This window comes from Brachycentrus maculatus, unplaced genomic scaffold (assembly GCF_059751285.1).
Source record: "Brachycentrus maculatus isolate JH-2025_06_01 unplaced genomic scaffold, ASM5975128v1 h1tg000218l, whole genome shotgun sequence".
Taxonomy (NCBI): domain Eukaryota; kingdom Metazoa; phylum Arthropoda; class Insecta; order Trichoptera; family Brachycentridae; genus Brachycentrus; species Brachycentrus maculatus.
The window spans coordinates 797,361-823,230 of NW_028280969.1; the positions used below are offsets into that span (position 1 = coordinate 797,361).

The 25,870-nt window shown below is 30.6% G+C and overlaps 2 protein-coding genes across 2 annotated transcripts in view; both read left to right on the top strand.

The window, feature by feature from the left end:
• Positions 1 to 4,875, top strand: part of LOC148306947 (uncharacterized) — a 31,312-nt gene extending 26,437 nt beyond the window's left edge. Inside the window, exon 7 of the mRNA XM_088264182.1 lies at positions 3,101 to 4,875. Coding sequence (XP_088120308.1) covers positions 3,101 to 3,577 — 477 coding nt within the window. The 3' untranslated portion in view covers positions 3,578 to 4,875. The remainder of the gene's footprint in view (positions 1 to 3,100) is intronic.
• On the top strand, positions 11 to 22,753 carry LOC148306948 (sex determination protein fruitless-like). The gene is made up of 3 exons (XM_088264183.1): positions 11 to 21; positions 13,064 to 13,160; positions 22,333 to 22,753. The coding sequence occupies exons 2-3, from the start codon at positions 13,121 to 13,123 to the stop codon at positions 22,608 to 22,610; spliced, it is 318 nt and encodes a 105-aa protein (XP_088120309.1). The 5' UTR covers positions 11 to 21; positions 13,064 to 13,120; the 3' UTR covers positions 22,611 to 22,753.
• The last annotated feature ends 3,117 nt before the right edge of the window (positions 22,754 to 25,870 follow it).

Here is a 25,870-nt window from a genome sequence, read left to right on the forward strand (position 1 = left end):
ACTACCTCAGACATACCAATAATGACTCATCTTATCATGTTTTGTATGTATCATTTACGAATTTGGAAACGTTATACTATACTGTTGCACTGAGCATTTGCAGACACCATTTCTGTATTTCGAAATGGCGTAACTTAGTATAAGCTTAATGTTTATATCATAAACCTTTAATGCTTAGTTCTGGGTTAGGATTCCATAATAGCCGTGTAAATCACTGGTGCGCAAACTATTTCGTTTCTAGTAGGAGCAAAAATCAGTAGTCGAGGAAGGGAGGATTAACTGCAAATCATTTCGATGATTACAGCCAAAACATTAGCAAACAAGAAAATCCATTAATTTCAACCCAATTATGTTATACTGAAGCAAAAAATAGGTAGATTGGTAGATCTGGGTGATTTAAGTAAAGCTATCAAAATTTCGGTGCAGCCCTGAAAATTTATCCCAACGTGTCAAGAGAAATGTTTTTAGATGTTTTTTGTTCCGATTTTTATTCCTTAGGGTGGTAACTGACCGGAGCCATTACGTCATAACGTAACACGTTACGATGCGAGCATTCATATAGTCAGTACAGCGAGCCGAGTGCTCCATCCATAGTTTTGGATGCTCGCTGATGCTCGCCGCGAGCGATGTTACGACGTTACGTTTTGACGAAATGCTCTGGACAGTCACCAGCCTTATATTCCTATTATGTGGTCAAGTGTATTATCCATGCCACTCAAGGTTTTTTTTTTTTTAAATATATGCGTTCTGTAAAAAGATACATTAGTGATACAATAATTATAATTTATAATAATTATTAAGCTGATAGTTAAAAGAAATGATTGAAGACATTATTTTAACACCATGAGTGAAAAAACATCTTACTGTGAGGGGATTATCATCAGTGTCTGTAAAGAAATATGTTCCAAGTTTTTAAGATTGTTTTTTGGTTTATGTAGGTATGTAAATATTATTACCAAATAATAGCACCTTTTCTTATACCTATATATTTTTAATTGACCCTTTGAAGGAAAAAAAATATATGGCTAGTATAATAACACTTTCATCATATGTAATTAAATATGTTCCAAGTTTTTAAGATTGTTTTTTGGTTTATGTAGGTATGTAAATATAATTACCAAATAATAGCACCTTTTCTTATACCTATATATTTTTAATTGACCCTTTGAAGGAAAAAAAATATATGGCTAGTATAATAACACTTTCATCATTTGTAATTACAGTTATTTGAATTTACACATATTATGAAAGAAATGGTGATCCACATAATTTGTAGTAATCATTTTATAAAACTATATATATAATACAATATTAATATGCATCCACCATACTACCATTAAAAGTAATCATTGACTTATTCTGAAAATTCCACATAGATATTTGATTAAAGATAAAATAAGAACAACATATGTATTTGTGAAATAACAGTGTATATATAATTTTTTTGTAAGTATGCATTTATACACCATAACATTTATGTATTAATTTTAAATCAAACACAGATTTTTTGAGTCTACTTAGTACTTGAGTGAACTAAGTAGACTCAAAAAATCTGTGTTTGATTTAAAATTAATACATAAATTAAAATGGAGTTCTACAAATTAAACGCCAAATCAATAAATACACCATAACATTTTTCACAATCAACAAACAAACAACAGAGTTACTTATAAAGATGAAAATTATCACCAATGTCATATACAAATTTTTATCTGTGGGTAATCAATTAAATAAAAAGGTTAAAAATATGCATTTGTTGTAGCAATCAACCGAAGTTTTTTATACTTTATATGGATATTGTAATAGTTATCTGTGCATTTGCTGGAATATAAATGAGCAAACTCATTCAACCATTGTATACTGTAAACTATATGTCATTATATATTATTAAAAATGTAGAAAAATATGTGTAAAGTGCCCTCCACATGGACGATGGATTGTGACAATCTCTAGGTTTTTGCAATAGAACTTAAGTTTCAAGAACTACTGTGGCAAGTAAAAAATAAAGATTAACCCGATAAATTGAAATAAAGTTAGTTTTATTCTAGATTTCTACATTTATATTTTTAACCCAATCACCGCTGAAGGAAGGAATTTTTGTTGTGCTTTTTTTTATTGAGGTGAATGAGTAAGCCGTGTTTTGGTTTAAAAATTTATCTAATATAAAAACGATCTGACTTACCTCTTCTGAAAAAATAAAGTTTATTTCCTGCCAAATAACATTTCTAAATAATTTAACAAATCACACTACCAAAATACTGCAGTTAATGGGTTAAAAAAGTAGGTATATCTGCCAAAAAACAAATTTATGAAATATATGTCATTTTTTGTATTTTTAACAGCCTCTGTTTATTTACTTATTGCCATTTTGACCATTGCATTGAACAAGCAATTCAATCTTCATTTGAGGTACAGCCAGACATTATCTTGGCTACAAAATATTAGCACATTGAAAACTGAGAAATTGTCATATAAACCTTGTTAGTAGGCAAGACAGAATCATGCCGGATGTACCTGCAAATTGCAGCGATCCATCGATCCATATGTAGGGCCCTTAAAAATGTAGAAGAAAATGTTAGTTTTCTCCTGTTACAAGATATGTTTATTTTTTTATATAAGCTTAAATGTTTATACTATGTCGCTTGAAACGGTGGTAATGTATTGACATGCTGTTTATTTGTAAGCATATTTTCTTGCCTAGATATATGTATTACGGGAATATGGATGTTTGGTCATTTGCAGAGTTTACGGCCTACCATTCTGCTCATGATTGAACATGTATATTGCTTACACTTATGAATTATATTCCATGTAACCAGGTACCATCAACATGCATTTTTTGCCTCATTAAACTATGATTTTTCTTTTTTTACTGCAGGTATTGATCTTTTTCTTCTTTGTTATATAATTTAAATTTGATGAATGTTTTAAATTGTTCGTAAAAAATTACTTTAAAGTCGTCTACGGGAAGGAAGGGATCTGCCTAGTCAGTCTAAATTGAAATCTTAATTCAAAATGACGTGATTTATTAACATAAAAACGTCTTAAGAAAAAAAAAGAACCGACTTAAAAACCAAATCCTTTCCTTCTCTGTTGACAGACGATCGATTGGGGAAGACTAAATACGCGCTCGGCCACTCCCCCTAAGGGTCAAGGTCAGAGTCAGGGGCACGGCGCGAGCGCGCTGCAGCGCTACCTGATGCGCGCCTCGCCCGACCCTCCGGCGCTGGACTACTGCGCGGAGGGCGCGGGCGGGTGCAAGGCCGAGGCGCGCCAGCAGTCCGTGATCCAGGCGCCGGCCCGCCAGCTGGCGCGCAAGGGCGGCCGCTTCCGCGCCAACTGGCTGGAGCAGTTCGCCTGGCTGCAGTACGACGAGGGCCGCAACATCATGTTCTGCTCCTACTGCCGGCGCTGGGCGCACCACCTGCCCGACATCCGCACCTCCTTCGTGGAGGGCAACGGCAACTTCCGCCTGGAGATCGTCAACCACCACGACAAGTGCAAGGCGCACCGCCTGTGCCGGGACCGAGAGCAGCGCCACGACCAGGGCGGGGGCGGCGGGGAGGACCCCCGGTGATCTGACACGCGGGCACCGCATCGTCTCTCCTCTTTCACTAATTAAAACTCGTGTCGGGTTGTGGTTCTGTGGTTAGTGTCGCGGACTCTTAAACTTTCGGTTTGGACCCACTCTACCACAATTTGATACCTATTTCTAATAATGAGCCGCTTAGGCTCACAGAAATAGTATGAAATTGAAATATTTGTGTAAATAATAAAAACACAAATATTTCTCTTTTAAAACTGTCACTCGTTGGAGGACTTTGCGTATTTCAAATTATCATTGATTAAACATGTTCACGCTGACTAAAATTTGTAGCGACTAAATACGATGTTGTATTTTTAGTATTGATTAAAACGGTGGTCTCTTTATGAATAGAACCATAAAAACTCTAAAGAATAATTACACAGATTTTTATTCTGTATGTTTTGTCCACCTCCGTAGTGTAGTGGTCAGCGCATTTGGCTACCGTGCTGGAAATCCGGGTTCGATTCCTTAATAAATTCATATTTATTTAATATCACCCTGGACTAGTACATCGCAGGGCTGATCACCTTGCCTTCGTGCAATTAATGATCAAAATAACACTGCTGCGCTACAATGCAGTGCCCTATTCATCATTGGATACGGATGAGGGTTAAAATAATAGAAAATGATTTGTTTACTACCAGTGGTTGTAAACATTCAGCCTGTCTCCAATTTCTTGCGAACTGAGCAGTATATAGGAATGTTAAAGTCTATTTAGTTAAAAATTCATTCTTGTTTGATCCACCTTTTACACTGTGAATACGTAAAGCAATATATATATATTTAAAAAAAAGATAAGTTTTCAATTCAGTACTGATAGAGCACATTTTGCCAAACAGACGATATGTGAAATATTTATATCCAGTTATTTAGTGTCCTTTTTTCCTGTAACAGAGCTTAGAGGATTTTTGCTCTTCTCATATAGGATCGCGTTGGGAATGAAATGAAATATTTGCGATTGCTCGGGCGAATGTAATCGCTGCAGCCTTGCGCTGTTTGAATTTGGCTCGTGAAATCTACAAGGTATATAAGGATAAATGTTTTAAACATTTTGGTTGTGATATGACGTAGGTTAAGTTGATCTTTATATGGTCCTAACACGGAAATATATATTTGTATATAATGTTAGCAATATTATGGATTGTATATAGTCTATTGTACACGCTGTTATACCTGGAGAAAAAAAATATTTAACGTTTTTCTTTTTGTCTTCCGAAAAGTGTGCGCATCGTTAGTATACTGAGAAGAATGTCAAAGTTAAAATAAATTTTAAAAGAGTTATGACAAAATAACCAATAAAATTTCTGAATCTTAGATTTAGTTCAGAAAAAAGTTTTGAATGTTTATTAATTTGAAAAACAAATTCACAAAAGTCAGCAAGCATTTAAATTGGCTTACGTTAAAATTACAAGGATTGACTGGTAATTTTTCGCAGTATGCTGTCAATATTCAGGCCTTCTATAAATACAAAAAAAAATATTTTATCATAAATATTAAATTACATATTTCATGAAGTGACATTTATGTCTAAAATATATATGTACAAATATATATGTACAAATATATATGTATATATATATATATATATATATATATATATATATATATATATATATATATATATATATATATATATATATATATATATATATATATATATATATCTAGTAAAGCTATTTAGTATTTGCCTTTAATTATTTGTAATGATTTAGGTTGTTTTTTTTTTCGTAATGCATTTTTATATACATATATCTAAAGTACGTATCGTCAGTAAAAATTTCAATTGCTGTAAAGGACAAAATGTTAATTTTTCAGAAGAGTGAAAAGAAATTGAAATATTTCATTCCTCTTGTTTTTTTTTGACATATAAATACTATTTTTTTTCTCACTGCAACTTAAATTATTATTTTTTATTTTATTTAAATTTCTGTCTTTGTACCAACTGTTTTAAGCAAAAAAAGCCTTTAAAAAAATACAAAATTGCCATAATGAATAATAAAAATAATTTCTCAAAATGTTTTTATTGTGAGATTTATTTTTAAATGGTAAATAATGGTCCTTGTATATTTAAAAACAAATGTTTATTTGGTATAAATACATTTGTATATGGCCAAATTTAATCGACCCAGAAATGTTTTATAGATCTGTATGTCTCAATTTTGAATGATGTAATAAAAAGTAAATATTTTCTTCATCATGAAATTAAAGTAAAAACAAATAAAATAGAATTTAAAATTCTTTTTCACATATTTATCCTTTATAGTATTTAAAATTTTATGGTATGTTAAATTACTTTGCTTTTTTGGGAAAATACTTCTAATTAAATTAAATGTCGCCTACATTAAAATATTAAATTATGTACAAGCATATACATAATTAATTAAGATTTTAGTGAGAGATTTTCTAATATATTTATATGCATACTTTTTTAAGAGTTTTGTGATCAACAGGGGAGAAAATATCATTTTACAATTAAAAAAACAAATGTAAAAATAACTTCTATCAATGTCCATATATGTACTTTATACCATAATTCATACATATTATTCTCACACACACACACACACACATATAGTAATCAAGAGTGTTACAAAAGAATTTTCCAATTGAGTGCTCTTGGAGGTTTTTTATTTTCAAACAGCTTAATTATTTTATATTTAGTTCCGACTAACAAAACTTGGGTAACTGAGTGCAAATGTTCCAAAAAATGTGTTTAAATCTTTTTTCCTTTAAATTTCATTTTGTGGCCTAGAAAGGTCGATATAACGCACTGTGATTGTTTTTTCACTATTAGTATACTGACAATTATTATAGAACAACGTATATATAACGTAATATCTTTCAATACAATACAATTCAACAAAAATTATAAAACTGCTTTTCTGAAAAGACAACTTAACCAATTAATTGTAGATTGATTTTTTCATTGCTTTTTAGAATATTTTAAATTTTTTCACAAGATTACGTTTTTATTTCACATATATTGCTGTAGAAGTTTAAAGTATTTTTGTCTCCTTTAAAAGGCATCTTGTGATGAAAAATGACTTAAATATTTTGCGTTTTATCATTTACAGTATTAAGGTATAAATAATACCTCGAGCAATATATTGATTTATGCAAATCTTCACTATGTATAGAAAACAAAAAAAAAATGTATGAAGATTGTATACTATTGATTTAGTAAGATTTGCACTAACTGCTGTTTAAATAAATGGTACAGTATGGTTTATTCTCCCTGTGTGAGATAAATGAGTAAAAAAAAAACTTCATTATTATCGTCATCAGAAATTACTAAAATTTACTACATTTCAAACTGTTTTTACAAATAGCCATTTTAAAAGGTAGACTATCAATTATTTTTGGTACATAACTCCATTTAAACTAATTTAATATTAGGGGGAGAATAAATAATCAAGGTTTGCATTGAATAAAACCATTTATTTATGTTTTAATTTTAAATCAAACACAGATTTTTTTGAGTCTTCTAAGTTGTATTTTATTAACAAAAACACATAAAAAATTTATATTGTGACAATTGTGCGTTGTTAGGGCATTATCAAACAAATGTCCTAAACAAGACGAAACAATTGTCACAATATAATTTTTTTATGTGTTTTTGTTAATAAAATACAACTTAGAAGACTCAAAAAAATCTGTGTTTGATTTAAAATTAATACATAAATTAAAATGGAGTTCTGCAAATTAAACACCAAATCAATAAATAAAACCGTATATCTTATGGATATTTATAAAAATTATTACCAATCCAAGGGGCGTACCAAGCCAATATTTTCATAGATATTTTACAATGAACTCATAACTTACAAATGATATGTTTGTAAAATTAGACCCTAAAAAATTACATTATTTACCATGATTCATATTTTTATTGACATACTACTTTAAAAAAACTTGTTTTCTTTTCAATAACTTTGAATATTTAACTGATGGCTTTTTAATAGTATGTAGTACATCAATGAAGCTTGATTTATGATAATCATGAATATTTAAAAAAAAATCTTATTTTCTAAATATATAATTTGTGAGTAAAGTGTTAACGGTAAAAATAAAAGGCTATGTTTTAATCCCGCTGAGTAAAAGTTTTCTATTTTCATTTGTGCATTTCTGTATGAATTATAAATTTTACATTCAATATCAATCATTGCAAAGAGGCATGTTTGCTTTTATAGTTTTTGTATAGCACATAGTTATTTCAAGACAGGTGCCGCAGTGTAGTCTGGTAGATGATCGCCTGCGACACTGATGCTGCGGGTTCGATTCTCGCCAATTGCAAAATGAATTCGAGTATATATATCCTATCATCGCTATTCTATCTGCAGACAAACCTCTAAAGATAGAAACTTTGTGAGATATCCCTTTACTATTCAGATTCTCATTTTCTATTTTTTTCACTTTATTTATTGAGTTTATCATCAACTAATTTTCATTACAACACACATATAATATTTAGTTTTCTCACATAACCATAAATCACATTAATATTAATATACTAAAATATAATTGATTGGTTTTTAATAGTTTAAAAAAATATATGTTTTTTGGGTTCTATTATTTTTTTGGGTTCAAATGTTTAAAATATATAATTCATTTGTAGAGAGTTTATTGTTAAATAAATATCTTTAAAAACGTTTTTGAAAACCATCAACAGATATCTAAGAAGGACATCTAGTATCTTTCTTGAAAACATTTGTCGTTTATAATTTTTCCCATAAAAATTAAAAGTTTTTCATATTTAAGTTTATTTGTAATGCGCTGTATACAATTTTTTACAAATCTCCCAACTATGTACCATGCTTACCACCAGTTAGATAATTTTGCGTAATATGGTGAAAATGTGCCATTTTATAAAGACATTCAATGTGAATTGCGCAGTCTGTCTTCCCTTTTATTAACTTCCCACTTGCCAAAATGATCAATGGGATGGAGAAACAAATCATACTTATTTAAATAAATTAAATTATATTTGTTCATAAGATTAAAATGGTACGGTGTATATATGTATATACAACTGACTTTCTTTTTACATGGTGGATGAGGGATACGCCCCACATAATACCATGCAAAAAAAGTATAATGTCAGATCCTTGTTTAAAAATTAATTCAGACTATCAAAAAATGTAATGATTGTTGTATTTTGTATCAGACAATAGACCAACCCGTTTAAACACATCGCCTTCATACTTGAGTTATCCAAAGCCAGTGTAATACAGTGAAACCTCCATCGTTCCTCAAATAATCGTTTTCCTGGATGTGTCGTTTATTTCTTCTACCCCGAATGCATTTCATACAAAAATAGATCGCATCGATCGTTTTTCTATCACCATTTTACCGCATTCATCGTTTGAATTACGCTGCATATTTGACATATTTTGGCTTTTTTTTTTACATTCTCAATTTTGTTACATTCGATGACAATATTCCAACGTGTGGGATAGAAACTATCAAAAGCCTATGTGACGCAAGGTTGACAGACACAGCAGGAGAGGTCGATATTGATGAAGAGAAGCTGCTCTATACTCTCACTCTTTGAAAGATTGAAAACTTTCTTCTACGCATATTCAATGCCGAAAAAAAATCATTTGCAAAGATGAAAATATACCGTTGACTTACGGAAATAAAACGGGGAAAAAAAAAACAATTTCGATCACAGATTATTTAAAATAATCAATTAACTATAATATATTTTTGGTTCAGTTCAACTTTGTATTTTTTTTAAAATAAATACATTTATTTACATTTACACCTTGTATTCCTCTTAGAATTTGAACCTACCAATGATTATTCCGATTGGGAGGACGGTATCTTCAATCGATAGGATCTCCTTGTGTATAAACTTCTTAATCCCGCTTTCATTATTAATAATAATCCCACATTCATAGTAAATTTCAATAGGTCCCTTTAAAAACGATAGATAGAGGTTTCACTGTATTTATTTTAAAATTTTCGATTTCATTTGACTTCTAATTGGTATATCATACCGCAAGTCTACTGAGTAGTAGTACATACAAGAGATGTAGTGCTGTTTTATTTCAAAACCATTTAAACCAACTGTGTTAAAAGAGAGTCAGTGTACTTATTGTGTATAACATATAAATTTCCATGAGTGTAAAATTTTATTCTTTAATTAGAGAATAACATGAACCCTACCTCCACCAATGTGCAAAGATATATTTTTTTATAAAATATTTACATTAATATAATCTTGTATTTCTAAACGGCAAATTCATAGATTTATGTTTGTGAAAGAACAACAGATGTTAAAAATATTTATAAAATTAATATAACTGAATTTAAAACAATGACCTATAAATTACATAGACTTTACGTATTACCCTTTAAACCTTAATATAAAAAATGTAGTTTGAAACTTCTGAACTTTTTATAACGCATAATAATAATATGTATATTATGAAATTTTATTTTTAAACAAAGGAAATAGACTAAAACTATTTTGTGAATATATTATTGTGTGTTTTTTACATCTATCATTTTACAAATAAATGTATCATGTATTCCACTTATTCAGAGAAAAATTTAATGACAAATTGAATTACGTTTTCGCAAATAATTTTTGGATCTCTTTATCTAACGAAATTTATTTTTTATAAAATTTACATAACACTGAATGAATATAATACTTTTACTGCTCGAACAGGTTTATTAAAAAAATTGTATGATAGATCACACAATGTACGCACATAAATATAGTGTTATTATTACCATGTTATAAAAATTAAATTACAAATTTCTATTCGACAATTTAACACACTTAGATGTTTTGAGGAGTTATATTAAATTTAAGAATGCTGTTGAGAGCATGATCGGCAAAAGGTGCCGGATTCTGCTGGAATAGTTTTTTTTTCAACATTACGTAACTAAATAAGGGTTGAAAAATTGTATTGACATGGACCACCAAATGGTCATGATGAATGAACTGTAAGTTTACTATGTGATTATTTCTACTGTATTATATTTTATATGTCCGCTAGTATCTCTGAAATCATAGTATAGCGAGAAGATATGTCCCCAATTTGTTTTGAATTTTAAAAGTATAAATCTCTTGTATAGTTTTGGATTTTTTTTTACTAGCGGGACAGGTTGAATAAATTCCTTTGTTAGGTTTGTATGTATTACATATCCAGTAGAGATGTAATGGGATACCCGGCTATTATTCTTTATCTAACATATCTGATTACTTTTCTCAATCTGACTGATTACCAAATAGATACTTGGATGTTTTTTCAGAAAAAATGTGGATGTATACTATTAGAATAGGCTACTTTTTCTTAAAATTTGCATAGTAGTCAATCATGATAATGATGAATAACTACATAATAATAAATAATATGAAGTGCATAAATGCGGTTATTTCTGGTGAACATCCCATTATTTAGTGCCAAATTTGAATTATTGATTGAAAATAGTCTTACCATTTTTGGAATGAATCTAGTATAGCCAGATGGTCATTCGGACCAGCCAGTTTTAGTATACTTATACATAATTCATTACCCATTGCATCTCTAATATAATTTAGATCCTCGTCTCTGTATTAAGTTTCCTATTTTGTTTCTAAATATTTAAGGTGTGGTTTATAACCACTGTGAGCGGTGTTATTTTTATTGTATATTACGTTATATTCTCCGCTTACGAACATTATGTTATATTCTGCAATGTAAAGTTTTCCTTATTGCATTCTTATGTTAGGAGCATTTGCATAATTTATATTATAAATGTTATAAAATAAAATAAAAATATTTTGATTTTAGGATCTCACTTAGATAGTATGTACATGAAATGGTGATAATTTTGTCAATGTCAGTTCGTACTTAGTATGAGATTGAATAAAGGTCTATGAGAAGCATTTAATATGTTAATTTGTATTTTCATTGAACTATCCACTCCTGATTATTTTATCACTACTCCACAAATTCACAAACTAACTTACTACCAGGCCATATCATACAACAGTTTTACTACTGCTAATTACTATCAGGATTTTGTGAAAGAGTGATTCACGTAGTTCCACAAATATGGTTCCGTTATACGTGTCATTTTTTTAAAATGTAAGGCTAGAGAAACAAAAAGAAATTTAGAGCAGTTGAGTCAATTGCTTCATGCTGAGTTATTCTCTAGTTTCAAATTATTTTAGTGGCAAGACAACGATAACAAAAATACTATCAATTTAGGTGTTGTTGGTGTATTATAGATGACCATACTTCTTTAATGATGTATACAGAAAAATATAAATTCACTAATTTTATCAACAAATACCATTCTATAATAGGATAGATGATTCACATTTTTATTAGATAATAATAATAAAAATAGGGTATTTTTATATGTTAGGGATAACTGCTTTAACATACTAAATATATGTCAAGTGTATTTTTAGGATTCTTATTGTTTTGATATAAACAAAAGTCGTAATTTATATATTTTTATTTTGAAAACAACTTCTTAAAATGGTGCATGTAGCCTTTAGTTTAAAATGGTGTCTGAATCAAAGCAAATGCAGCATGTTTTATGTAAAAACTAAAAAAAAACAAATCATGAAGTCATTTTACTACTTCTAAATGCCTGAGCATCACAGTTTTAAATTAAACCTGGTAATATCAACCTATGTAGATTGTGGAGCGCAGACATTGCCTTTGTGTAATTCGCAATCGAGTTAAACACCGTCTCAATCTGACGCAGTACCTAGATGGCGAAGTCGCAGTGAGCGATCAAGGAAGAAGAATTTGAGTTTCATGCGTTTTAATGAAACCTTTAACTTTTCCGGGAGTACAGTAATTGATGTCCGACTTTCTCTGGGGAGTGAGTTCTTTTTACATAAATTTTTTTTGTTCACAAATCTCTGTATTATGAAGATAGAAATTATGTCAAAATAATTAAAAAATAAAATATTTTGAATATTGAAAGCATTAACTTTGTGGATCATAGTGATATATTATTTTGAGAAATAAAAAGACTTTTTTTTATCCACTCACATTTTTATTGAAAACCAATTAGTTTTGGTAACAACCTGTTGCCCTCTTCAGGGTTCATTTTATGACTTTTTATGTCATAAAATAAACCCTGAATAGGGCAACAGGTTGTTGCCAAAACTAGTTGGTTTTTAATAAAAATGTGAGTGGATCAAAAATCAAATTCTTTTTATTTCTCAAAATAATATAAAAAATAAAATATCTCTTGGAAATATTTTTAAAATGACAAAATTAAATGCAATACATTATTCACAAATGTCCTTACTATACAAGTTACATCGTACTAACAGACACACGGACTTCGACGTTCATGAACGTCGATACTCCTTTGAGGAAAATTCGTACCGACGTTCATTTACGTCCATACTCCCGGAAAGGTTAAAAAAAGTTAGTATGTTTTTGATACATACTTTGGCAGTGTTAATTTTCCCTTGTGTGATGTGTGTTATTTATGTTACTTTTGCCATGACAGGGTCCCGGCGAAGTGACATCCCCGCTGGGCTCTCACGGCCCCTCGGAAGGCGACTACATGATCCCAACACACCTCGACCCCTCCGACACTATGGACGGTAAGAATACAACTTCATTCCCCATCTATATGTCGTTCTGTGTGTCCATCTATCCGCAAATACAAAATAGTATCAATGTAATTTTGTAATCCACTCATTGCGTCACTTTTGTTTTATTTTACTTCAACAGGATATTTTTTAATTGAGAAAATAATCTATTCTGACCATTTTATAATAGTTGCAGCCTCATTTGAGAATATTATTTTATATATAAGCATATCGGTGAATATTTACATACTGTATGGAGAACCATTCCGACTAAATGCTTATTTTGATACTACATTGTATTTGTATGTGTTTTTCTTCTTTTGATTTTTTTTGCCGAAGTAAATATGTTTTACAATACTTAAATTAAAAATGTTTTTTAAATAAATGGAAGCAAAAATTTTACGATGGAAATATTAAGCATGTCATTTAGAATTTGTTTATATTTTTTGCTCCAAACTGCAATATTATGTCAAATATATTACAATTATCTAACAAATAATTGATTTTGTCAATTTATAACTAAGTTAATTTGCCACAATTTCTATAAATTCTTGCTTTCATCCATTACCTAGTTTTATCATTATAAAATCATTATTTTTGACTTTTTATTTACCAATCCTCCATGCCAATACCCATAAACATTATTATTACAGATTAAAGTCTTAAAAATCATTTTTTTAAATTTTAACATGTTGATTTCAGTATTTTTACTTTTGGAATGATTAAATTAGATCTAATATTATTACATCATTTGTTAGATAACTTTTATTTAATTTTTAACCTCTATGTTCATCAATTTTTTTTTTTAATGCAACACGCGAGCGGGGCGTGAAAATGAGATATTCAATTAAATTTGAAAAAAATAGCCTCAAGTATTTGAATACAATATAATATTAAAATTTCATTTGTTTTTTATTTACGTCTCAATCAATAATGAAAAGCCTTTTTTTAAAATATATCACATAATAACGTAACATTAGTGTAATTTAAGTATATTACATTGTTGTAAATTATGGAAACCTTTTACTTCAATTCAAGGCATATGTTATTGGTATTGGTATGTGTTGATAAATAAGGTAGTCCTTTGGAGGTCTTGGATGGTTTAATAAACCACAAGAGCATTTGTTTATATTCGCTTACCATCCCGCATGTTTTGTAGTTTTGTAAATTATGGAAACCTTTTACTTCAATTCAAGGCATATGTTATTGGTATTGGTATGTGTTGATAAATAAGGTAGTCCTTTGGAGGTCTTGGATGGTTTAATAAACCACAAGAGCATTTGTTTATATTCGCTTACCATCCCGCATGTTTTGTAGTTTTGCCATAATGCTTACATACGCAGGTGAAGGTGCTTTTTATTTGTTTGAATCTGCAACTTTTTGTATTGTTCCCAGTGTATATACTCGAGTCCTTGAACTAAAACCAGAGCCTGATTTGGTTGCATTCCAATGTGAAATGTTGCAGAAATCCTTTCATAGTAGCTAACTGTGCTTGAATCATCATATTTATGTAATCTCATCACCACTCACTTTATACATACATAACTTTTTCCTCTTGTCTTTATGTCAATTTTATACAAACATTATATCCACCTACTTTTTTGTGACAAAACAAATTGCCACTCCTTTATATGTGTACTAAAGTATGCATATAAAATAATTATTGTTCAATGCTATGCTCTGAGTTAACGGAAAATATTGTAAAATGTTCCGCAGGAAATAATATCACGACTTGTACAATTAGTTTTAAGTAGAACTCGTTATAATATGGAAAGCACATATTGTTTTGTTTTCTGGTGACGGATTAATATCAATTATTGAGAATATATAATTTGTTCAATATATATTATGTGACTGTCCGACAATTTAGTTTAGTGGTATAATTGTTAATTGTAATCTAGATGTTTGGATTTGATTAGTGAAGAGGTAACAGCATGATCGAAGAAATTTTACAGTATCCTGGCCAAGATTAACGAATCAGTCTAATTGCCAAATATCTTCATTTTTCAATTTATCTTATTTATTATTGTATTTAAAATCTACTATATTTATTGGAATTATTATACTTTTTTATAGTTCATATTAAAGATCCATTGTTATACACACTGGAATATATTATAATAACATAAATCAGATATTGAGTCTACATGCAGTCCGACTTCCACATTGTGGAGTCGGTAAATAACAATGAAAATGTATGTTACATAGAAAATTTAAAATATAAAATATAAATAGGAATAATATCACTACAAGGAAAAGGTTGAAATATATTTTGCTGCACTGCATGCTTAATCTTTATCTGGTTTTTGTAAAACCTCTTTTATTTATTTCATTGCAGTAACTTTAATTTTGCGGCCAAGTCACGAAATATTTTCAACTTTTTTACTTTACAAAGATTACACTTAACATGTCTCTCTAAAATTTTGTGTTTTTGTGACATGTTGTTTTCCCAAGTTCTTTATTTATTTTCTTTACATTTATTTTGACTACTGAGATAATTTTCAACTGAAAATAAATCAATTATGTAGACTGAAATCATTTTTTAGTTTCTCTTTTTCAAATTTCTAAATTAATATGAGTACATGTACAAGATAAATTCCACCTAAATTACTACATCGAGTTATATCATGCACCATTCAAAATAAAAATAAAATACATAAATGCAAATTAAAATGTCACTTAAATAAAGTTTAATTGTGTTATGTTTTATTTGCGCAACTAGACTGATGAAAAAGGTTTTTCTAAGAATGTTAGATGTTGACGAAAAGGGCTGGAATTTTACAGGCCAACATACCGCTGATGAGAACCACGAGAATCACGAGCCCCTAGGCTACCTGGGCTTGCGGGTTGTAAATTACGATAACATTGCAGAGTCCAAGTACAGCTTGGCCAACATCAAGAGCAGTACGTTTGTAGACTGGAAAACTTGCCCCGTCTGCGGCAAGGTGGTAGCCAACATAAAGAAACACATGAAATCGCACAATCCCGACAAACATCGCTGTCCCTACTGCTCCCTTGTTCTGACCAGAGCCGATAATCTGAAGCGCCACGTGAGAATGAAGCACCGGGATAGCAAGTCCACCTTCCTAACCCCTCTCACGCAATCCTGATCCTGCGATGGGTTCACATTACTCCATTTAGAGAATAAATTCCATACCCGTTCGTCGGGCACATTAGGATATTGAACATAGTATATTTACCTCTTTTGTCTTTATTTTCTTATTTATTTATTAAGGAAATATTACTCATATTTCTTCCAAAGAGTGCCTTCGTAAATACCTAGGAGTTTAGTCAATACTTAGAATTTGGTAGGAAAATGCATCTATTTATGTTATAGGCGAGTGACTGGCCTATATGTTTCATTTATCGACTTAACATGTATTTTGTAAGTACGCATTTACACCTAAAACCTGTTATTACTTTACATACTATAGAAAGAATCGAAAAAAGAATTGAATTCCTTAATTTACAACTATGTACAACGTTTTTTGTTGTTATTAATGTTTCCAGCCAATATTATACAAGTTGAGCTGATTTGTGATAGCTATTGTGTATGTATGGGTAAATTTACACATGTGTTCCATAGTTCTTTTCATTGCTTATTTTTATCTATCTGTGGTGGTTGCCTCTTCAAATAAAATTCTGCTTTGTAAAAACTTGAATAATATTTTATAGTTTTCATGGACATTAGAATTAAGGAAAGAATAGGATACCCCATTGGACCGATGCAGTGTTAACTTGATCCCTAATTATCAGCCCTGCGCTTTAACTTCTTGAATATTGGAATGGAATAGGAATACAGATAATTTGAGTGAAGGAGCTCAGAGTAAAGGACATTACCGCTACGTGGAAAAGGTAACGGAGGAATAAAATGGAGGAAGAATAGTAGGTAAGAAAAATAAAATAGCAGCAAGGGTTACAGCACTTGGGGTTGTATACCCGTATTCGTACTAGCTCTGGTAACATAATAATTCTTCTTCTTCTCCGTCTTATTCCTCATTGCTGAGGGTTGTGACCCTTGCAGAAGCAATAACTCTTCTCCAGTTATCCCTTGACTGCGCTGCACGTAGCGCTCCAACCACTGAGGTGCCTGCTGCTGCCTTAATTTGATCGGTCCATTGTGTGGGAGATCTTCCTCTCCCTCTCTTTCCCTCCAGGCTACCGATCACAACTAGTCGTTCCAGGCTATCCTCGTTGCCACGCTCAACGTGTCCAAAGAACTGGAGAATCCGTCGGGTACAGACATTGGCCAGAGTCAAGCCATCCAAGCGTAGTTCCTGGCGAATATAATAATAGAAGATTTAATAATAAAAAACTAACCATCACGCTGCTTCTCCACAGTGCTAGGCAGAGAGAATAGATTGCCACACTAATCTGTCTTTGCAAACAATCTTTGCCTCTTCCATTTTCATGCATCTCCTCATACACACCTGCCAATTATTCCGACTCTTGACCCGATCGCTTTCAAGTATTTGAAATATTCATGCCAAGTTTTCTTTGGTCTTCCTATCTTTCTTTAATCATTCATTCCACATGTCCAAACCATCTCAATGCACCTATCTTAATTTTATCGATAACGCTTATCTCAGCCTTGCATTCATTCTATATTTCACCATTCCAACATCTATCATATATCGTTTTACCGGACATTCGTTTGAATTCGTCAAAATTTTATTTAAAGAATTTTAATTTGTAAATCAAAATAAGACAGTCTTTAAGACCATTAAGGAAAATTTAAAAATTATCTATAGATTAAGGTAAATTATAACCATTGTTTGTTAAGTAATTTTTGTCAACATAGTAGCTTTATATTCTTTCTCCGAATCTATCTGCCAAATAATGATGTGGTACTCTATTATTCCTCCACTACCTTTCCCATATAGCGGTAATATTCTTCACTCTGATCTCCCTTACTTGCGCCATCAGTATTCTATCAAACAAATTCCACTCTCGGATCTGAGAATCGGCAACGCAGGACTATATCACCTCGCTGCATTCGTGCAATTAATGATCAAGTTAAGACCGCATCAGTCCAATGTGTGGTGCTCTATGCACCATTGTGTGTGGATACGGGTTATAATAAGGTCGCTATAGGTACGAAGATCGTCAGATATCAGTTAGCTAGCAAATTTTCACAACCATTCAGCATTTGAAGGGAAAATAGTAACATTTGGAAAAAAATATGCTCAAGATGTCAAAACTTCAATCAGAATCAATTTTTTTTAAATATATTTAAATTTACTGTAACAATGTTTGTCCGCCTCCGTAGTGTAATGGTCAGCACGCTCGGCTACCGTACTGGAGGTCCTGGGTTTGATTCCCAGAGAAGGGGTCAAGGAAATATAAGTGATTTTTTTTACTCTAATATTTATTCAATATTGCCCGGGACTGCTATCTGAAGCGGAAGGCTGATGCCTTTCCTGCATGTGTTAACGATCAAGATAACACTGCATTTATATAATGCAATGCCCTATGCGCCATCGGGTGCGGATAAGGGGTTGAAGAAGAAGAAGAATGTTTACCCAAGACATCTTCAAATTCTGAAAAACTGTTCATAATTTGCCATTGATAATTGATTAAAACTGTTTATTATCTGACCAGCTTCAATATCGAAATAAATTTTAAAAACTCGCATTTTTAATTGATTATATTCCTTTATCTTTAATTTCATAGTTCTTTTTTATACACATATATTTTTATGTGATAGAGTTTACCAATATTTTGTACACATTGCTAATCTCATATAAAGATAGATCTCATGTAATGTAAGCGTCATGAATATTCCAAATGAGTACTGATCTCAAAAGTACCATTGCAGTAATTTATTAACATAATTATAAACCAAACCTTTTACTAACTTTTTGACTGAAATTGAAGTTAGATGTGATAAAATTAAAATACAAATATCATTTAATTTTTAGAAAGAGGAATCTTTTATGAATATATTTTTTAGAAACTCTTTATAAATAATAATTTCACCATAATATTTGTGTATTGAAATTACATTTTTTTGTAGGTTTTGTTTAAGTTTAGGGTTTATTGTTCTTCATAATGAATTATCAAACGTGAAATTCCTTCCAGTGCCAACTATTAATTTAAAAATAATAGTATTGAATAAAAACCTATTTTTCTTTATAGGAGCACATGGTTCAAATGTATTAATTATACTGTGTATAATACAATTTAGAAATTTGTATTAATATTTCACTTTTTTTCTTTTTGTTCCATAAACATGGCATCAAAAGTTGTGATGATTTTTATTTACTTCTTTGTAGATTACATGATTTTTTCCACTTAATAATGCTTTTTAGAAAAATACTTCTTTTGAATTGAATCCAGATTTTTTAAAACAACTTTCAAAAGTTATGTATTATCCATTTGACTTTAAAAAAATCTATTATGAAAGGATGCGTGATATTTCACATTTATTCCTGATGAATTTAATTTAATGGAGCATGAAATAAATATTTCTTTTAATACAGTAAAGCGCTGATTATCTTGGTTTAAATTTGTAAGGGTTGTATTAACCATGCTCCTATATTAGCTCAGTTTATTTCACTTCAATACCTGTATATGTATACACTTACTGAAAGTCAATACAAAGAAAACAAAAAAACATAAAAAATACTATATGCAATTGAAAAACATTTGTCTATCTAAAATAAAAGTGAACTGAAAAAATTAATAAAAATAAAAATAACTCAATTAAAATACAACCCATGTTGTCAGTTTCATAGGTTGGTGTCTTCCAAATACTTATTACTTCCATAATCACCTTTTTATAAACTCACCTGTAATATGTTAGGGGATACAATTTATGTTACACTTTTTGTATGTGCAATTAATATTATCTTTCAAGGAATATGTAAAGGAATTCTAAATAAATTTATAGGGTAAAATGTTTGAAATAACAGCTGAAAAATATTATTTGCATTATGTGAAAAGGAATATAATATTGATTACAAAAAACATATCAAATTAGTAACATACACAATAATAAGTAATAATGCCACAAAAACTGTCAAAATTCCAATATTTTCTATTAACCCTTACTGGTCCAATGTCGAATCTCATTCCACATCAATTTTTTCCTCTTAGGTCCCATGCCGGATGTTATTCGACATTTTTTTCATCATTAGTATTATTTATTTAATTTCCAAGCTTACATTTTTGTCACTCGTATCCATTACAACAGTATGTGGAGCAGAGGACAAAAGATTTTTTCCAATTGTAATGTAACTGTCTACCTAGATTTTTTTTAATTTTGGGGGACCGGAAAAGTTTAAAGTAATTAAAACAGTTTCACAGTTGAATGCTACCAGAAAATTTGTCTCCGATTTTTATACACTTGACTTTTTTAACATAATAAAATCCTAATTTAGATTAACAATATTTCACTACTAACCAAACTTCTCGCAATTATCATATATAATTAGGGTTGCCATTCATCACAATACATCAGGATATATCACCGTTATTGACGGTGGTGATCCGATGACCTATGAATTGTTCCACATGTCTTGAAAATTCCTATTAAACTATAATGTTCCGTCAGATCTCAGGAAAATATGACAACCCTACATAAAATCAGCCCTTTATTGTATATCGAAATAATATGCACAAAAAATCAACATTTTTTTTCAGTTGAACATATTGAGGTGATAGAAATATAGTATTCTCAGTAAAAAATTGGATTAAATCTATTCATTCAAAATGTGTTTAGTATAGTGAAACGCAGTTCATTTACAATAATGAATGGGCAAACACTAAAATATTATAAAATTTTATTTTTTCTCATAAAATGTATGCTATTATAAATACATTAAAGTTATGTAATATAAAATAAAACATTTGAGCAAAAGTTATTACTCACCAGTTTTCATATCAAATTTTAAAAAAATAAAGCGTTTTTGAAATATTATACATACACATTTTGTTTCTTTATCTTACCACTATGAAACGAATATTGTACTTAGGTTAAGACGTTATTTGTATTATAAGTCATCTCAGGATTTCAGATGTTACCATTTTGTCAATTTACATGGCCCTTCTTTTTAAGGCTTTTATACCTAAGCATTGCATGTGCCTTTAAAGTTAACAATAATATTTATTTAGGTCTATAAATATTTTCCATGTTTCTGTTTTTTTTTTAAATTAAAGATTTTTATTTTCCACTTCATTTTGTTTTAATCATACTAAATACTGTTCTTACTTCCATCTTCCTTCAAATTCTGTCACTTCATTGTATATGCGCTTCCACATATCTCCCTTCCCCCTACATTTATCATTTGAACTAATAAATCCTAACAGCACATTTATTTATTTCATTGTTTATATTCAGCTCACACCAAATGAATCGATATAAATCTTCATTTACATAATAAAATAAAATAATCTAGTTACATTCTGTAAAGTTTCATCAAAATGTTTAATATTTTACAATGAAGCAAATAATTGCCTTAAATCATCACATTACCTTCAGTGCACTGCTAGTTTAAAATATTTTTAGAAATATGCCTATTTTATTATTATTTAAATCTTCTATTTTAAACTCATTTTATTTACACATATTAATAATAATTTATTTAAATTATTATTAATAATGTGCATCAATACATAAGGTCATACGTATAGCTGTTTCATAACTTTTGGATACCATAGTATTTATATATATTTTAGTTGAAATGCTATTTACTCTTCCATAATCAGTTTTATATAGATTTAAGAAAGGCATAATTGAATTATTTAGGAATACAAATGTGTTTGAAAGTAGGATAATGTACAGTTTGGCATAATGTAAATACTCGTACACGGGATGTCGGGTAGTTTGTCGGGAGAAGACTCGGACCATTCCTAACCCCGACTGTTAACAATCGCTTGTAAGGTCTCTTTAGTACTCGCCGAGAGTGGCAGAAAAGCTCACAAAAAAGAAGGTACTTGGATTTTAATTCTTACCGATGTTGGTGCATGTTTTCATTTCCTAATTTTGTTTGAGAGTATGTTCTATAATACTGCGTACGAAACCGCTTAAAGACCGCTTCCGTAATGATGGCACCCCAGCTCGTGGACTCGCTGGGTGCAGCGAGTGCGAGCGGGAGGGTGTGGAGTGGAGAGTGGAGAGGGAGAGGGAGAGGGAGAGGGGAGTGGAGAGAGAGTTGAGTTGGGCGCGTCTGGTGTGTTGCAGGCTCCAAGGGCTGGCACATGCGGCTGACGTTTGAGCGCGTGGCGGGCGCGCTGAACCTGCACCGCTGCAAGCTGTGCGGCAAGGTGGTGACGCACATCCGCAACCACTACCACGTGCACTTCCCGGGCCGCTTCGAGTGCCCGCTGTGCCGCGCGACCTACACGCGCAGCGACAACCTGCGCACGCACTGCAAGTTCAAGCACCCCGCCTACAACCCCGACACGCGCAAGTTCGAGCCGCCCCTGCTCGCCTCGCCGCTGCAGCACGCGCTCGACTGACTGCCGTGTGCCCAATATTCCTAGATCATTATTATTATACAAACTTTTTATACAAACGGAGATTGTTTTTATATTTAGAGTGAAATTTTATTGTCATATTTAAACTTTTTTTTTATTTATCTATAAAATTTTATTAGTGTTGATTTTTTACGCGAATTCTAATATATTATTATAATTATATTTCAACTTGGATACATAATAGTTATAGGATGTTCTACATTGATTGTAACAGCTTATCCTTTACACTCTGAATGATGATTGTGTTCGTATTATTATCTAAGTAGTGTTAGGACGTATGTGCATCCGCGCAACAGGAAGCGAGCAACCCGCTTAAAGGAACACGTCTTCAACTCTAATGGCATTATATAATGTTGGCATTACGCGATCGGGACTAACCTAGATTAGTGTTATATTAAATTCTGTTAAACTTTAGCTAAATTTAGGGTGGTACGGTAATCAAAATGTGATATATTGGAATGGTGCTACAGCCTAAGGGTGAAACTGCTGGATTCTGTCAGAGTCCTCTGTTGCCATGGCCTGACTGTTTGTAGATAGTTATTGTTGGAATATGTTGACTTGAATCATTTCTGAGGGCTATGATTATATCATCCGTTGATACATACTCTGTGCAATATTACTAGTTATTTAATTTTTAACCAAACTAAATGTTATCTTAACAATTTATCATTGCGTCTACCTGATTTGTTTTCTCATAAGTAATTTTAGTTTGTAAAACATTGGGTTATGGTTAATTGAAGCTATTAGTTAAGTGACAAAGTTAAATATTAAATTTCCATACCTCAGCATTATTATATTATATTACTTTATGTTATATCACGAGTCTATTTTCTTTTGTTATAATCCCTTTTAAGTTAATCTTTACGGAGCGCACCCGGCTGTCCGCCGTCTGCTCTCACTCCTGCATTTATCTGTTGTATTTATTACTAATTACATTAAATTGTGCTACGTTACAAACTTTTGTTTTTTTATAAATATTATTATTTCAGTTCCAGCCAAGCATTTTGTGGAGTTTGAGATTTTATTTAATGTTCCTTCAACTCTCTCATTACATCGCCTCATATTCTCACCACTCACAAGTCACGTGTCACGGGTAGGGATTACACTCCAAATGTTAGAATATCCCCCAAACCTACATACTATCGCTCTTACTTACGTACTCTACATTTATAGCTCATGCAAATATTTCTTTTTGCAGCTATTATTAAGGACTTGAGATATTTCATCTATGTATTTATTCATGGTCTGGATTGTGCCTGAAAGTAAAAACTGTTTTCTTTTTAGGTTTTAATATTATAATGTAGATGAGAAACGATTTGTTCGTTGGTAATGTACGACATTGAAAGTCCTTTAAAAGGAAGTCTTATATGTAGTAGTATAGGATAATTAAGTTGGCCTTCATAATGTGCTGTTTGACTGCTATGGATCGAAGATTATTAGGAATGAAAGAAAAATAAACTCAATGCTAAAATAATTATCCAACTAACATATTTTTTTATTCTAATTATATTAAAGAGGGTTGTTTAAAGATATTGCGTATGAAAAGATTTCTTAATTGGATAATTGCAATTAAAATAGGATGTTAATTTATGCTTACATACCCAAATATTGGACGGTAAAAACTCAAACATTGCCAAAAATATGTTTCATTTTGTGCATAAGAATTTACATTAATTTCACGTCTTGTGACTGTTCACTCGGTCTTCATTTTCAATCCAATGATGCACTCTGACGATTATAAAATTTTCAATAAAATTAAATAGTAATTAAATACATTGACACAATCCATATTTAGGTATTTATTTACAAGCTGAGCTAAATTTTTCTCTTAACTTGTGATCTAGGAAAATTATTTAAAAAAATTAAATAATAATATTGCTTAATTAATATATATTTATGTGTTGTTTCATTGTGCTTTATGATAAGGGAATTCGTTGCACTAAGGTTTGAGCATAATATTATTTTGGTCCTTGTCTTTTTAAGTGTCAAAGATAATTTGCCTTAAGCAGTTGTTCAACATTTTTATAATAATATGCAATGTATTCATTGACGTGATTACCAGACTTATTAAAAGAAATTAGGTAATTATCTGAACTTGGTAGAATTGATGAAAAATCAATAAATTTACATGTAAAATGGAATGGTGCCTAAAATATTCTGTACTACTTTATACTTGTGAAGATGACGGACCAATCCATGTGTCTTCTCGAGTTATTTGTATTCTCGGGGACTTTGAATGCTAGCTACAAAGTAGCGTGTACAAGCGTAAACAAGATCTGAAATTATATGTCTCTCCACTAACAATGGTGTTCCGCAGGAATCTGTTCTTGGACCTATTTTATTCCTTATTAATTTATATAAATAAAACATTGTTTTTTTTTTTCTTCTTAAAGATAGATTTTATTAAGGTTAATATTTATATAAAACTTCGCAGCTTTATTATGATTGTATAAGCGTCGTGAAGAATGTGCTGTGCCGGCATTATTTTTCACTGCTTAGCATTTTGGTTTGTGTTTCAGAAATATCTATTTTATTGTTATGTATATTGTTTAGATTCAGAGAAGTTAAGATTAATGTCGATTGTACCATTTTGAACATCACCTTTGAAATCACCGTAATCGCATTATGCATTCATTATTTCTCTTTTATAGCATTCAAAGGGCATTTAAAATAATGTAATTGATCAATACTTGATTTCAATGTATAAATCTCCATGTTAAAAAACATTTCTATGTGTAAAATACAGGTATTTTTATGATTCACAATAATCAAGATTATATTATTTGTTTATTGTAAATAATTCCGTGTTATTTTTGTTTTCTTCTTTAAAATGTTTAATAAAATATACAAAACTGATACCAATCAGCCTTTGGTTTCATTAAGTCTACACAAACATAGAAATATTCCGCTTCTATAGTAATCTGTGACCAAAATACATTTTGCCTAGCTTCAAATTAATTGTATGAAAACTTCTGTGACTAACATTCAGAATTTCATTTTGCTTTCTTAATACGATCCAGCATTTCAGTAAATCTTTTAATTCATCGGTCTACACAGGCAATATTACAGAACCAAAACACTCTTTCCCAATATTGAATATCCAAAAAATAAAAATCGGTCAGCAATTTTGTTGAATTTTTTTTTTTAGGAAAAAGTTAATATTTTTTAGGTAACATTATTTACAGTAACCTTACTTCATCTTTAACATTTATAATCAAAATTGTATATTTAACATTAGGGAC

Bases quoted from the DNA above. Each gene is read 5' to 3' on its own strand.
- LOC148306948 (XM_088264183.1), top strand. From the start codon at position 13,121: ATGATCCCAACACACCTCGACCCCTCCGACACTATGGACG. The intron at 13,161-22,332 runs GTAAGAATACAA...GGTGTGTTGCAG, and splicing joins CCCCTCCGACACTATGGACG to GCTCCAAGGGCTGGCACATG.